This window comes from Apteryx rowi, unplaced genomic scaffold, assembly GCF_003343035.1.
Source record: "Apteryx rowi isolate R43461 unplaced genomic scaffold, aptRow1 scaffold_5, whole genome shotgun sequence".
Lineage (NCBI taxonomy): Eukaryota > Metazoa > Chordata > Aves > Apterygiformes > Apterygidae > Apteryx > Apteryx rowi.
In genome coordinates, this window is record NW_020450760.1 from 2,847,202 (window position 1) to 2,860,716 (window position 13,515).

General features: G+C 38.6%; 1 protein-coding gene across 1 annotated transcript in view; it reads left to right on the forward strand.

Moving 5' to 3' along the window:
• Positions 1-13,515, forward strand: part of BEGAIN (brain enriched guanylate kinase associated) — a 78,072-nt gene that overhangs the window by 61,657 nt on the left and 2,900 nt on the right. Inside the window, exons 6-7 of the mRNA XM_026079446.1 lie at positions 8,148-8,255; positions 11,753-11,836. Of these exons, the coding sequence (XP_025935231.1) occupies positions 8,148-8,255; positions 11,753-11,836 (192 nt within the window). The remainder of the gene's footprint in view (positions 1-8,147; positions 8,256-11,752; positions 11,837-13,515) is intronic.

Consider the following 13,515-nt stretch of genomic DNA (forward strand, 5'->3'; position numbering starts at 1 on the left):
TTAAAAAACAGCTTATGGGGATTTTCTCACAATGCTCTCAAGGAGCTTGGGTAGGTTGAAAAAAAAACTCAAAATCTTTACAATCTCATGTTGGATAATGCTATTTAAGTGAATAACAGATATTTTTTAGTAAAACTGGAGGAGCTAATTCACACAGAAAAGGCACACAAGTGCATTATGTCTGCTCCCTGTACTACACTTCTGAATTTTTCACCTTGTTGTCAAATCTTTCCAATCAATATCCCATCTGATGTTTCAATGTATATTAAATACATTTAAGAGATGAGAACAGCAGAATATAAAGACATATGCACTCTGAAGATGGACATGTTTATAAGAATCCATTTCAACAAAAGGAAGAGTCCTAACTGTGAATTTAGGTAGAACAATAGCAGTAGCAATAATACAGTATACAATAATATAGTATAACAACAATACAGCAGTGAGACCAATATTGTGACTAACAGTGTGAAGTCCTCTCTGAGAGGACACATGCCACTCCGAGCAGAGTGGAGCAGCTGGCTAGCGGCCTGCTGCGGCTGTGCTCGGGGCTGGCCAGGCACCGGGGAGCAAGCTTGGGCTGGGATCTTTACTACAAGAAGAGGTCTTGCATGCTTGAGTTCAAGTACAAATCGAGGGAGGAAAATTCAGCCTTTCCATGGGAGTGAGATCAATCAGAGCAAACTTTTCTGAGAGAGAAATATATTAACTCCCAGGAGAGAGCATTTAGCTAAATAGTTATTTTAAGGCAGCAATTACAGGGGGAGGGGAGTTTTCTTGATAATCAGGTAGGTAAAGTAAAATGAAAGATGCCAAAAGGTGGCAGGAAATGTGAATCCAAAAATTCCTAGAGCAGAACAAAGTGTTAAAGAGCAAAATACTGCAAATAGTCTAGCTTTAGTTTTGTTTAGCTTAGTTAGGAAATTGCTCTTGCTTATGCAGTCAACGCTAATTAGAATGTATTTGTATATTAATATCATCTGCAACTAATATGAATGAATAAAGGTTCCAAAGTTTAGAATTTCTTGCTTTCCTTCCTAGGCCACTTTACTTCTTCATCCAGAGAAACTAATGCATCTTTCTCTTCCCAGTCCATTTAAGAGAGTCTAAGCAATATCCTGTCTCTAGTAATTTCTCCATTTTCACAGATGAACCTGTGTGGCTGGAAAGTTTGAGCATCAAATGATCAGTCACTAGAGCGACAGATTCAAGCTGCAAGCCTGATGAGCCCACCTTGTGTGGTCTGGAGTAATAGCACTTCTCCTTTTCTACCCATTCATATAACAAAAAACATGCCAAAGAGAAAAAGAATTGTTACCTACCAATAGCTCAATTGAAACCTTCATTTCATTCATTTCACTATGACCATATAATTCTAATTATTTTGATGAGCTCCTAGTTAAAATCAGAAAAACAGAAAAATTAAGCTATGGCAATAACAGACAATCTAGTCTATCCCCCAGAAAACCCAATCCCCATATAGCTGTCATTTCCCTTTTCGCATTTGTCCATCATAAAAAAGGCCTCCCATGTTGGAATAATGTTCTTGCCACTGTCTTCTTTAAGTGGAAGAACTCCAACACCACATAGGTTTTTGCAATAGGTAAGGCCTCAGGCACAAGACACATCAACTGCATATCTTCTCTGACCCTCCCAGAACAGTGAGTATTTTAAAATCCTTAATGCCATAAATTTATCTCTGAAGGCTGTAGCCTTGCCTGTGGCCTTGGCAGCTTGGAAACGGAAAATTACTTTAAATAAATATCTAATAAACCATAGAATAAATATAATGAATTAGTCATTACTTCTTACCATAATGTAATGGCATTCCTGAAAGCCAGGCTTTATTAGCATTATGAAGAGATGTTGAGACAAGGATGAGTGTCGTGGGGATTACTGCAGTGGGAAGCCAAGATGAGACAGCGGTACATCATAAAGTGCAAGCAGGATGCTGCCACAGACTGTGCACTAGTCCCTACAGGTCCTGCAATTTTGTTTGTAACTTGACAGAGAATTACCTAATAAATTAGCAAAATGTTTGGCTCTTTTTCTCTAGCTGCCTGTAAAGATACGCATTCTTAAACAGACTTGTGGGTTCAATGAGTCTCTAAGTGAATATCTCCTTTAGATACCTATTTTGCTGTAAATCCAAAATAAAGTTGGTATACAAAGAAGTAAGACCAAAAATGCAATGCCTATTGAATGGCACTGCTAAGCAATGATCAGCACCAAATCCTACACTCCAAGGATCATGTCAAAAAGGTATCAAATGGCACAGTTTCATTATTTATTGAAGTCTCTTTCCTTATTTTTCTTTGTTGTTTTCACTGTCAGTTCGGTGTGCTTTTGTTACAGTTTCTGCCCATGGGTGCATGTGAGCATGAGCCTAGCTATGGTTATCTAGGCTCTTAACTCACATAGCTTCAAAGCATCCATAAACACGCACGCACACAAACACGTAGTAGAGCTTTTTAAAAATCTGTCATAATAGTGTGAAGAGCTGCAAAGCAGAAACTAACATACCGTAATGCTTAAAATAATGAATTACTGCACAGAATACCCAGTAATATCTGCAAATCTAAACCATATTTTGCCTTTTTATGAGCCAATTGCTAAAACATATGTTATGCATGTGGTCTGTGGGGAAGTATTGTAAATAGAACAGCTGTTAACTTAAAGAGTTACAATAGAAAAAAGGTTTTATTTCCACCACAAGTTTTCTCGTTCTTGTTTTGTTTACGTTGCAGGATATGCCCCTGGCCTACTCACCCCCTCCACCTCTCGGCAAGCTAAGAGGTCCCTTGGTTCACACACCGTATTTCAAAATAGTGCCGTGCTCAGCAGAGATCATGACACACCTGGATGGGAATAAGAGAGCACACAAGCTTGAGCTAAGCTACACTATTATGCTCTGCCGCAGTGAAAGGTTTCCACCCCTGGTAGGAGAGAGTATTGTGTACTCTCCCAGCCTTCCATTCCCCAAGTGATGAGTGCCTTTATCCTTAGCTCACCATGGTGTGAAATGTGCTGACAGATGCTATAAAACAAATTTGTCCTCACTCAGCATTGAAATATTACACTGAACAATCACTGAGAACGCACAGAGCATCCGGGTGCCCTTTCTTTGTGATAGATGCTCCCTCATCCCTCATTATTAGTGTAATGATTAGTGATAATGAGATGCTGTTCCACTGACTCCAGAAGACATGCATTCACATGTACCAAATCTAAACTGGAGTTTCTTTGAAGTCTTGGCAGTATACCAGGGAGAAACATAAGTGAACTTATGCCATATGCAATGCATATTTATTCCCTATTTTATTAGAATCTAAGATATATTAATTATATATTAAATCTTCTTTTGCATGACAATAGAAAGCATCTGCTTCTATAGTAGATGTCAGTATTTGCTAATAACCGACTAATTTAAAGAAGATATTAAATAAAATACAAATATCATAACAGTCCCAATAGCTGTAAACCAGTTGTCACAGCAGTCGAGTCAGGTGTAGCAGCCATAATTTGTTACAGAACAAATTTTATCCCTCTTTTATCCTTCATAGCATGATTTCAATAGGATTATAAAATACCACTATAAAACACAGAGATCTTGTTTTGAAAATGTATCCCCAGAAGCACTTGTTCCCCAACTACTGTCCACAGAATAACAGTAAATGCATTGCAGTTAGTTCACAGATGCCTTACAGCACCTACTAGTATTTAATATATTAATACTAATATGACTGGGGTTCTGTGAGGAATGCACTAATAGTGTTATACTGGTCCAGAAAGGTGGGGAATTTTTCCTCTGCACTTTCTTCCTCCTGGAAGTGCCCAGTAGTCAAAGGAGCAGAGTTCTGTTGCATTCCATGTCAATAAGCATTACAATAAACCTCTGTCCAGGCGTTCAGGATGGGATAAAAACGCCACTTGGGTGGTATTTGTAACCATCTCGTCTCTCTCTCTTTCTCTGTCATTGAAGTTCTACTTATTAAGAGTGATTTCCAGAGGAATGCTGCTGGCCTGCCTCCATGGCCACTATTAACACTGTATTATTATCATGGTAGCATTGAAAAGCCTCTTACAGGAACATCAAGAACAATAATGCCCTTTTCAAACATGGCAAAGTAAATCTGACATTTCCACAGGCCAGCACTGCTTATTTGCAAAATTGAGATTGGTTTCAAAAGGTCGGTACACATCTCAGAGCTCCCTCAGGACAACAAAGAAGCCAGTGAGCAGCCTTGAGTTTGAAGTTGATACTACTTTACAGTAGGATGCTCTCTAGCTGCTGGAGCCATTACACAGGGAGATTAAAACACTACCACAGGGACAACCAACTTTTAGGCTGATCCATGCTAAAAGACTAGAGTAGAAGCCTTCACTCCTCCACTGATACACAAGGAAAGCCTCATGAGGATCCATTCATCCAGCTTTTGTTACTTTCCAACGTACACTTTTTATCTATTCTTTTGTGAGAGTTTAAGAGTTTATCAAAGCTCTTTTCACCCTACTTTTACCACAGATAATAGGTCCAGGGACTAGATGATACCAAATACTTTGAAAGTCCCATCTTATATTTTTATAGATCTGTGAAAATATGTAGCTGTTATAGGTACAAATTATATGAAACACAAGGTTACAGAGACAGTCAGCCTCTATTATATCATTTGATCCTGTTGGAAAGAGCAGATATCTTGTTCCGTCATCAGAAGGAAGCTGCAAGGCTCAGGCTAAATACAGACTAGGAACAATGGCTCTTAGTGCTTGGTTCCTCAATCATTAATACCGAAGCTGTGCACTGCTGGAGTCACCCTACAGTACAAATTTGATCAGACTCAGTTGTGGGCACATGATTGCAGCTCTGTCAAATTAGTCAGATACTATGGAGCTGTATTCTTTTATGTTGGCTTTGTGCTGGGTGAGGAGGGAAAGGTAAGACAGGTTTGAGCTGATTCAACAAAAATTTCTGAATGAAGTTCACCCAGCAGGTCAACCCTTTGCACCCTACAGCGGTGGCATTTTGGATTGGGCTTCAGGAGTCCTCAGCCTAGCTGCAAGCTATTGACATATCACTAACCCAATTAACTTAATCTACTATTAGCTTTTGAGAAATAGGTTGTTAGACCTGCAGAACAGAAAGCAATGCCAAAAGGAGAGGAGAGAGATCACTGGGCTCGTGGAAGAGCCAAGCATCTAAAAGCTGTAGAATAGAACAAAGAAGAGTCCTTCAGTAGGTGTTTATACATAAAATAAGCCTTTCTATTTGTAACCTTCAATCGTGACATTGGTATTGTGACTTCTGTCCTCATCTCTGTCAGCTTTAACTGACTCCGGCAATACGATTGTCAGGCAGCAACTGGAGAGCTCGAAGTTGCAGCCCCAAGTAACCAGAAACCCTTTTAATGCAGTGATCAAGAGCTACCTCCACCATTTCTCCCAAGGGCACTACTTCCCCCAAGGGTTAAATGGTTAAACCTCTGCCATCTTATTTCCACTGCTGTGCCACAATCTGGCTAAAGCCCTGTACACTGTATACCCACAGTATGTGGTCAATATATTGAAACATTTCAGTGTCCTGTTGGCCCTGAGGCTGCCCTGTTTTGCCACAGTTGGGCACACACTCGGCTCATGTCACTAATGGTGATTTCAAGAGAAGGATGTCAGCATACACTTGCAGAGAGGACTGGCCTTTCTTTCTCCTGCCCCCTCTGCCACAGCACTGCTGAGATGGCTGCGACTTCAATGTCTATCTGCTGACCCATTAAAGATAAACTTGAATCAAGGTGAATCTGACAGTTCAACCACCTACTTTTTTAATCATATTTGGTCAGGCACCGAGTCTGAACAATGTCACCCCAAAAGCTATCAGTAACTGAAATAAAATGAAAGCATAATTCAGTCAGATTCAGTATTACTCAAAGTAATGGAAGGTACTGCTTCCTAAGCCTGAATCTGCTGCCCTTTTACAAGTTCTGCTCTGTGCTGAAGTCTATAAATCCTAGATCAGACAAACTCTCCTGAACTGCAAAATATATTGAACCAAGTTCAATTTGGTTATACATGAGCAAAACTTGTTGAAATCAGAAGGACTCAAGGCAAAGGGGAGTCCAACAAATCAGCTGTGCTGGCATTGACTGCAGCTTGTCATACAAAGTTTGATAAAATCCTCAATACAACAGTTATTTGGAAGATTAAGTTTGTACACAGTGGACCTGAATCCTTCAAAAGCACAAAGTGACTTAGAAACCTGAAGGGACAGATTTTTCCCAAGTATTTAGGTGGCTGGAGATACCAATATAGCACTTGTCTACCTCATTACACAGCTAAACACCTTTGAAAATGTAATCTTCAGTCATACTCTCAAAGGAGGCAGATTTCTAGAAGTGCACAGATGTCCAGGAGGATTACAAAGTGCCTAGCTGCTTAGTGCCCATTAAAATCAATGAGAGTTAAGGGCCTCATATAAATCCACGCTGATCTACCTAATTAAAAAACATAGCCGCTTAGATTCTGCGCCTTGTTAAAACTGGTGAGGTTGGAACTCCTTCAGACCCAAGGTGCTTTTCAAAACTACACTTCAGCTTTCCATAAAATAGTCTCCAAGCAGCTAGCAGGAGCACTGGCAACCCAAGCGATGAGGACGAAAACAGCAGAGCTGCCGAGCCCGAACCTGCCTCCAGCCACAGTTGGGCCTGCAGGAGGACATCCTTGGAACAGCAGGGAGAAGCCAGTCCAAAGAAAAGCAGACATTAAAATAGGGCCAGGCCAGACGGTGACAAAGACACCTCAATCATATTGATGCTACAAAGCAAGCTGGGGATTTACTTATTCCATTTTAGAATGTGTTTTTCTTTAAACAGCAACTTAAGATAAGAATTGCCACTTCCAACGTAATCACCCTTTTTTAATATAGCCTGGTGCTTTGCAGCTGGATAATTAACCCTGATATTTGTTCGGACTTCAGGACATACAACTCCCATTGCTGTCAATTAACTGACAACATCAAGCGTGTGTTGGTGCAATATTTCTCTGTGACCCTGACAATATGGCATTTGGGAAGTTTCAGTAGCTAATATGATCAGCCTGCTGAAGAAAATCTTTCACAAATTACTTTAACAATTCTAGAATGGAAAGGGGGATTGTGAACTTGTCGCTGGAATAAGTTTGCAAAATAAAATAGACATATGTTAGGGTTTACCCTACTTTCTATTCTCATTTGCAACGCTGCTTTCTAAAAGGTCCCTGTGGATAATTGGCAGAACTCCTTTCATTCTGGTCTTGAACAGCATTGAGCACGAGGAAGATGCCTTGATCTCAGCTAGCACGTTCGGATGCTGCCACAACACACATGCTCTTTTTAATACTAATGGAAGGCTGGAGGCAGGGCTATAAGTGATCATTGCAAAATAATTTTTGGTATATGAGGCGGACAGTAAACACTGCAATATGAAAATGGGACACAATATGGGAAGGGCCAGTGGCACTTTACTTTTCCTGCTGATTTCTTTGCATTTATAATAAAGAGTTACAGCCTACTGGTAAAACAAGATTACATTAGTGGGCAGAAAGAAGTTTTGAATCAGATTATTTTTCTATTATCCCACAGTGGGTCACATTCTGCTAGCACATGTTAACCCCACAATTAGGCAAATATTCATCTTGAGAAATGAACAACCTCATTCAGGGCTTCTAAAGCAGCCAGCACAGTCAACAGCTAAAAGAAATTGGCTCAGACACAGCTACTTTCCTTGTTAAATATTGTTCTTCCTCCCTGATGAGAATGGGAACTAATGGCATAATTGGAACATTCTTGTAGCAAAAGCCAAGAGAAGCCCAGGTCCCTTCCAGGTTAGAAACCCTATCCTGTAACAAATGAGGAATAGCTGTTGTTCAGTACAATGCTTTTTCACATGCTAGCTAGAGCTTTTTGAGTAAGTTTCTAAATGTGAGCTCAGTTTGACCTCCACATTTTCAAAGTACATTGCCTCACCTGCTGAGTGAAAATAGCAAAAAATTAGGGAAAAAAAGGAAATATTGATTTGTTGTGCTTTTCTCTGCATTTGAGAATGACATCAAGCTTTGGAAATTTTTCTGAAATATTCTGACAGTAGAAAAAGTACTGACTTACTTCATTTTCTACACAGGGTCAACATTATGAAGAGGAAAAACGGGCTTTGAGCCATGAAATAATTGCACTCAATAATCACTTAATAGAGGCCAAGGTGACAATAGATAAGTTGTCAGAAGACAATGTAAGTATTTAATTATGGATACATCTTGAGGTTATACTCAGAAATAAATTAGGCTATGCATTTCCTATGTAATTAGAATAATTTCTTATTGTTTACATAAAAGATAACCTGCCACCTCTGCAATTAAGTTATGTTTGATGCTTCCCATTAATCTGGAATTTCAGCTCTCCTTAAGTCATGGGGTCGGGGTGAGACTTTTTATTGATTTTTTTTTCTCCCTTATGTCTAACCTAAAATTAATGAGGAAAAAATATTCCAGGAAATGGTGATATCCCTCCATTGAATTTGTCATAAGTAGAGCAGACTGACAGAAGCCCATGCTCAGAGCTACTGAGTGCACACACCCAAGCAGGGAGGATTCATAATGAGGATTATAAGCACATGGTAGAGCCTTCCATTTCCCACAGCTCATCCCATCTTTCAGGCTTTGCTCCCTGGAAGGGGTTGCCCAGCACAAGCAAGCTCTGCTAGGAGAAGGCAGAACTGACCCAACCTGGTCACTCAGGCTATTGAAGGAAGCGAGAGCTAGATTTTCCTCAGCTATGGTTCACGTGCAATTCTTCACCTAGATCTGCATGGATCGAAACAGGGAATATTCTTTGCAGTTGTCAGCCTGCATCTCACTAAACACGGCTGAAAACCGCCAAGTGTTCTGCAACTAGCAAACAAGCTCATTCCGTGGGACAAACTAAAGAAGACAGCAAAGAAGGGGGGTGGGAGGGGTTCGTTATTATACCATTCCTTCGACACTTAGAAAAAATTTCATCTACACAAGATATGTTTATGTTGATACTTTTTCTTTAGCATCTCACATGCAATCCTTCCATATTCCATATAAACTCTTAATCATAGCAGGGAGCATCTGATCCCATGAATACACCTGTTGATGTGGACAGGAATGCATATGTGATTAACAGCTTTCCAAAGGTAACAGAGAGTTCACAATCTGGCCCTATATTTCTACAGAAATTGTTTTGAAACAGCAGTTATTTCATAACTCTAATATCTATAATTAAAAGGAACTTGGTAAATGCAATGGGCTAAATTTAGGTTTTTAAAAGCACAGGTATAAATCCAGAGTAATTCAGTTGAAATCAATGGAGTTATTTCAGATTTATAAAAAAAATCTCTCCCAGTAAATGTTCTTGTACTTCCACTACTACATGGAGTCAGCTTTGAGCCCACATACAAAGAAATGTTTTCATTGTTGATAGTTTTAAAAAGGCAGCTTAGACTGAACTGGAATAGAGAGTACTCTTCTTCCAAGATATCAGAATTTTTCTGAATTACTATGAACATTATGTTATGGTCTAGAAGCCTCAGATAAGAGTAGCCCTTCTTCATACTTGAGGCTAATTCACAGGCAAAATCCTACCTTTAATTATGTAGCTTCACAAATGAAAGTAAAGGTTAAAAGTGGCCAATTTTTTAAATAAAGGACTATGAAACAATCCTTTAATATTATACATAATAACTAAAGATGACATTAAACTGAAGAATCCCACCCTGGGGAGAACATGTTTTTGTCTCACGAGTATTTCTTCCCTGGATATTATTTCCCCTTATTCCACTGACAGACATGAAATGATGCTTTTGATGCAAAAACATGTGTAAGACCATGGAAAATGCTTTTAGGCATAATTGCCAATTATTATTCCGGTTGCCACACATGTGGCTAGTTTCCATTCAGATTAATATTAAAGGACAAAAATTCACTCCAGTCACATGGCATGTCCCATCAATGCTGAGAACAAAGTACATGTGGCACATTCAACCTGCATGTAGTTTTTTGTAGTAATTTTTAAAGCTGCTAAAAATAAAGTGTGAGAAATGCTTTTTGCACTCTCCATGACAACCACTTCACAGAAACAGAACCTCACAGCTTTTAAAGACAGGGTTAGTTTCTGGAATGATTTCATTCTCGTGTGCCTAGTAATGCCAGGAGGGATTTGCAATACTTGTCTGTGCTATACATTGTGCAGCAATATATTAAGTGCACAGTGTGCATGTAATGTGCCAGAATCGCATGTACATGCCACAGATTTTGCTTTTAAATTGGATGTTTGGATTTCTACTGCTGGCATCTGTTTTCAGGAATAAAGATAGTGTGTACCAATATAAAATTCAACATCTACATGAATGAAACCTGTTTCCTCATCACATTTAAGGCAGAAAGGGGCATATATAAAGCTCACACACACATAAAAAAAGCCCAAGAGTATCTAAAGGCACTTGAATATAAAGATATAAATCACCTAACGGCCATAAGAAATATACATTTGCTCCTCACATGCCTCACAGCAAACTAATCCCAGGAGGATCTCGTTGAGCCTGTTGTTACAGAACACCTTTAAAATGCTGTTTCAAAACAGACGAATTTCCACCTTTCCTTTTCACAGAAAATTTAACACTTTCTAAAGGAAAAAGTGGAGCATTAAAAATCTTCATGCAATGAAATGATAACATTAGCACCAGTGAAAATTCCAATCATTTCACTGTTCAACATTCTTTCCTCTATAAACATTTTACAGGTGAACATAGCCTGTTGTCCATGGTGTTTTTATGCTTTGTGTATGTCATCTGTGCTCACCTATAAAACCAGCTTCTGAAGCCAATTTTGTTTTTTAATGGCACCTTGATCAGGAGAAACAACACATAACTCTTACCTCCAGAAACCCAAAGATAGTGACTGGAGGATACAGTGTCAAATTAAATTAAGATGAAATATGGAGTTGAGGGCAAATTTCTGTACTGAGTTTTCCCATTAAATAGGCTGTGGGAGCCATTCAGCACAAAAATAGTATAACCATCTTGTTTTAGATTCTCTTTTTCCCCTATGTGAAATTCTCATGATAATTTCTTATCCAGTAAAAATATCCTTTTCTGTGGTATCAAATATTCACAGTGAAATTTATTATGCATAGAGTTACCTTCTGCAAAATATGAGAGGAGCCAAGAATCATCAAAAAATTTCATAAAGAAGCAAAGGACATTTTTTTAAAAATACAAAATATGTCTGCAATGAATTTCTCCCACAGTCTCATGAGATTATTTCAGCATTTTCAAAAGTAGTATCCCCTTGCTGATCCAGGTGATGTTCAGTAAATATTGTTTTTCTTAAATTTTCTTCTTGCTTAAAAGTTCGTGTTTATTTTAACCTTCATAGTTCCATGCATGTTAACAGTATAAAGTCCAGTTCCTAGCGGTAAGTATCTGTCTTATGAAATGCAGATTAACGTTATGAAGTAACAGTTCTCAAAATTTTTTATCTGATACTTTTGTTTATCCACTCTTACAGAGCCAAGTGGCAAAAATCCCCAGAGCATGCAAGATGTGGAAAATCTTAATGAATTTAAAAATTCAAGTATGCTCCAAACTTTCCCAAAGTCAATTTTTAAAAGATTGCCCAGGAATGGGAGAAAGGCTGAAAGCCACAGGCTAGATGTAAACTTTAAAAAACAGAGTATTTTTTGTTATTTTATTTTATTTTTTTTTAGGAGCTCTATAGGAAGGACTGCAATTTAGCTGCTCAGTTGCTCCAGTGCAGCAAGAATTACGACAGGGCACATAAGCTTTCTGAGGTAATGTAACCAAACTTGATAATTCTTTGAAGAAACAAATGTTTCATGGAAAACAGACTATTCTACATATATACAGAACTTGTTGGCCCTTAAGGCTTTGATTGCCCCCCCCCACTTTAAGCAACAGCGGGAGGGTGGTTGTACACCTCTTGGTCTTCTATGTAGCTGAGGGAGCCGTTAACAAAATCACAGCTAGTGATGGAACTTGGTGGTACTCTTTTCCAAAAACTCTGCTATTCAATAGAATTAGCCTGCACTGATCATGCTGAAAAACAAAGGTTTTTGCAAAATCAAAGTGCTGAGAACTCTAGACTGCAAAATGTTGGCAGGGGGAACAATGACAACCTGCAGGCATCAGAGATGTTGATCTAATCAATTTTCTTCTCAAAGCTATTTTCCAGGCCAACTAATTTACAAACCTGAATTTTAAAATAGACTGACAGAAAATATATATTTTTCTAAAGCAACCAGAGCACTGGATGAATGATTTCCAAGGTGTAAACTTTAATAATCATGCCTTCCAAGGAAACTAGGTTTGAGAAACAGACTCCTTAAAAGACAGGCAAATATTATCTTAGTGAACAAGGCTGTCTTTTGGGAAGCAAGCCTCTGCACAAAGCAGTAGCGCTTTCCAGATGTGTATTGCTACAGTGAAGGTCACTAATACTAAACAAAAGCCTTCCCTTTATCCGTCTTGTCAGTTTAGTGCTATTAGGATAATGCAAAACAATGTGAAATGCATAAACTATTTCTAAGCCAGTAAACTGTTTAATGGCACTAAATAACTCTGATAAATAAGGGTAAATCAACACCATTCTGTCAAATGGGGAAGTTATTTCCCAGAATTGAGATAGACCTTCCACATTAACCAATATCTTGATCCTGCTCCCCCCACCCCAGTAACTAACTTTCATTAGCGATCCATGTCCAGGAATCATCATGACATTACTCATATCTGAAAGCACCATATCCATTAGCAAGAATTAGGATCTTAAATACGCTTAGAAACCACTTACAAAAAAATATCACAGATTGGGATCTCCCCTCTGTTTCTCACAGGCTGTCATACAGTCGATCAAATAGGCAAACTCTCCACTCATAACTGCAAGCATCTATTAATTTAGCAAGTCTGAATGTACTGTCACAGGCAATGAACTCCTTACAAATACAAATGTTGCTTGACAATGGATTATATATTATCCATGACAACAATATCACTTTAGTAATTCCAGTATGCAGCATTATACCAGAAAAAGAATGTTCTTTTTCTTAACACATTTCATAATCTAAATAATGCATATAAAATAGATCAAATAGCAGTGTAATGGTATGCTAAAATAACAGCTACCCTACACAGCAGTTTCGGGTCAAATGATCTGTATTTCTTTTCCACACCTTTACAGCAATTTACAGCAGTCCTATTTTGCAGCCTGTTTATTCAATCTTTGTTGCATCGCTGCTTACTATGACTAATATTGCTGTCTGCCAGCAGATTGGCAATATTGTACTCTTTATTTCCAGTGGAAGATGTATGAGCTAATTAACAACAAAATGATTAATCCAAAATATCATAGAAGGTCTGCTGGTTGCAAGAACATTCATCCTACTCCACACTAACAGGAATGCCATTTCCCAACATGCTATATTTTGAATGCATTGAATTTTGGGGAGTAATCCCA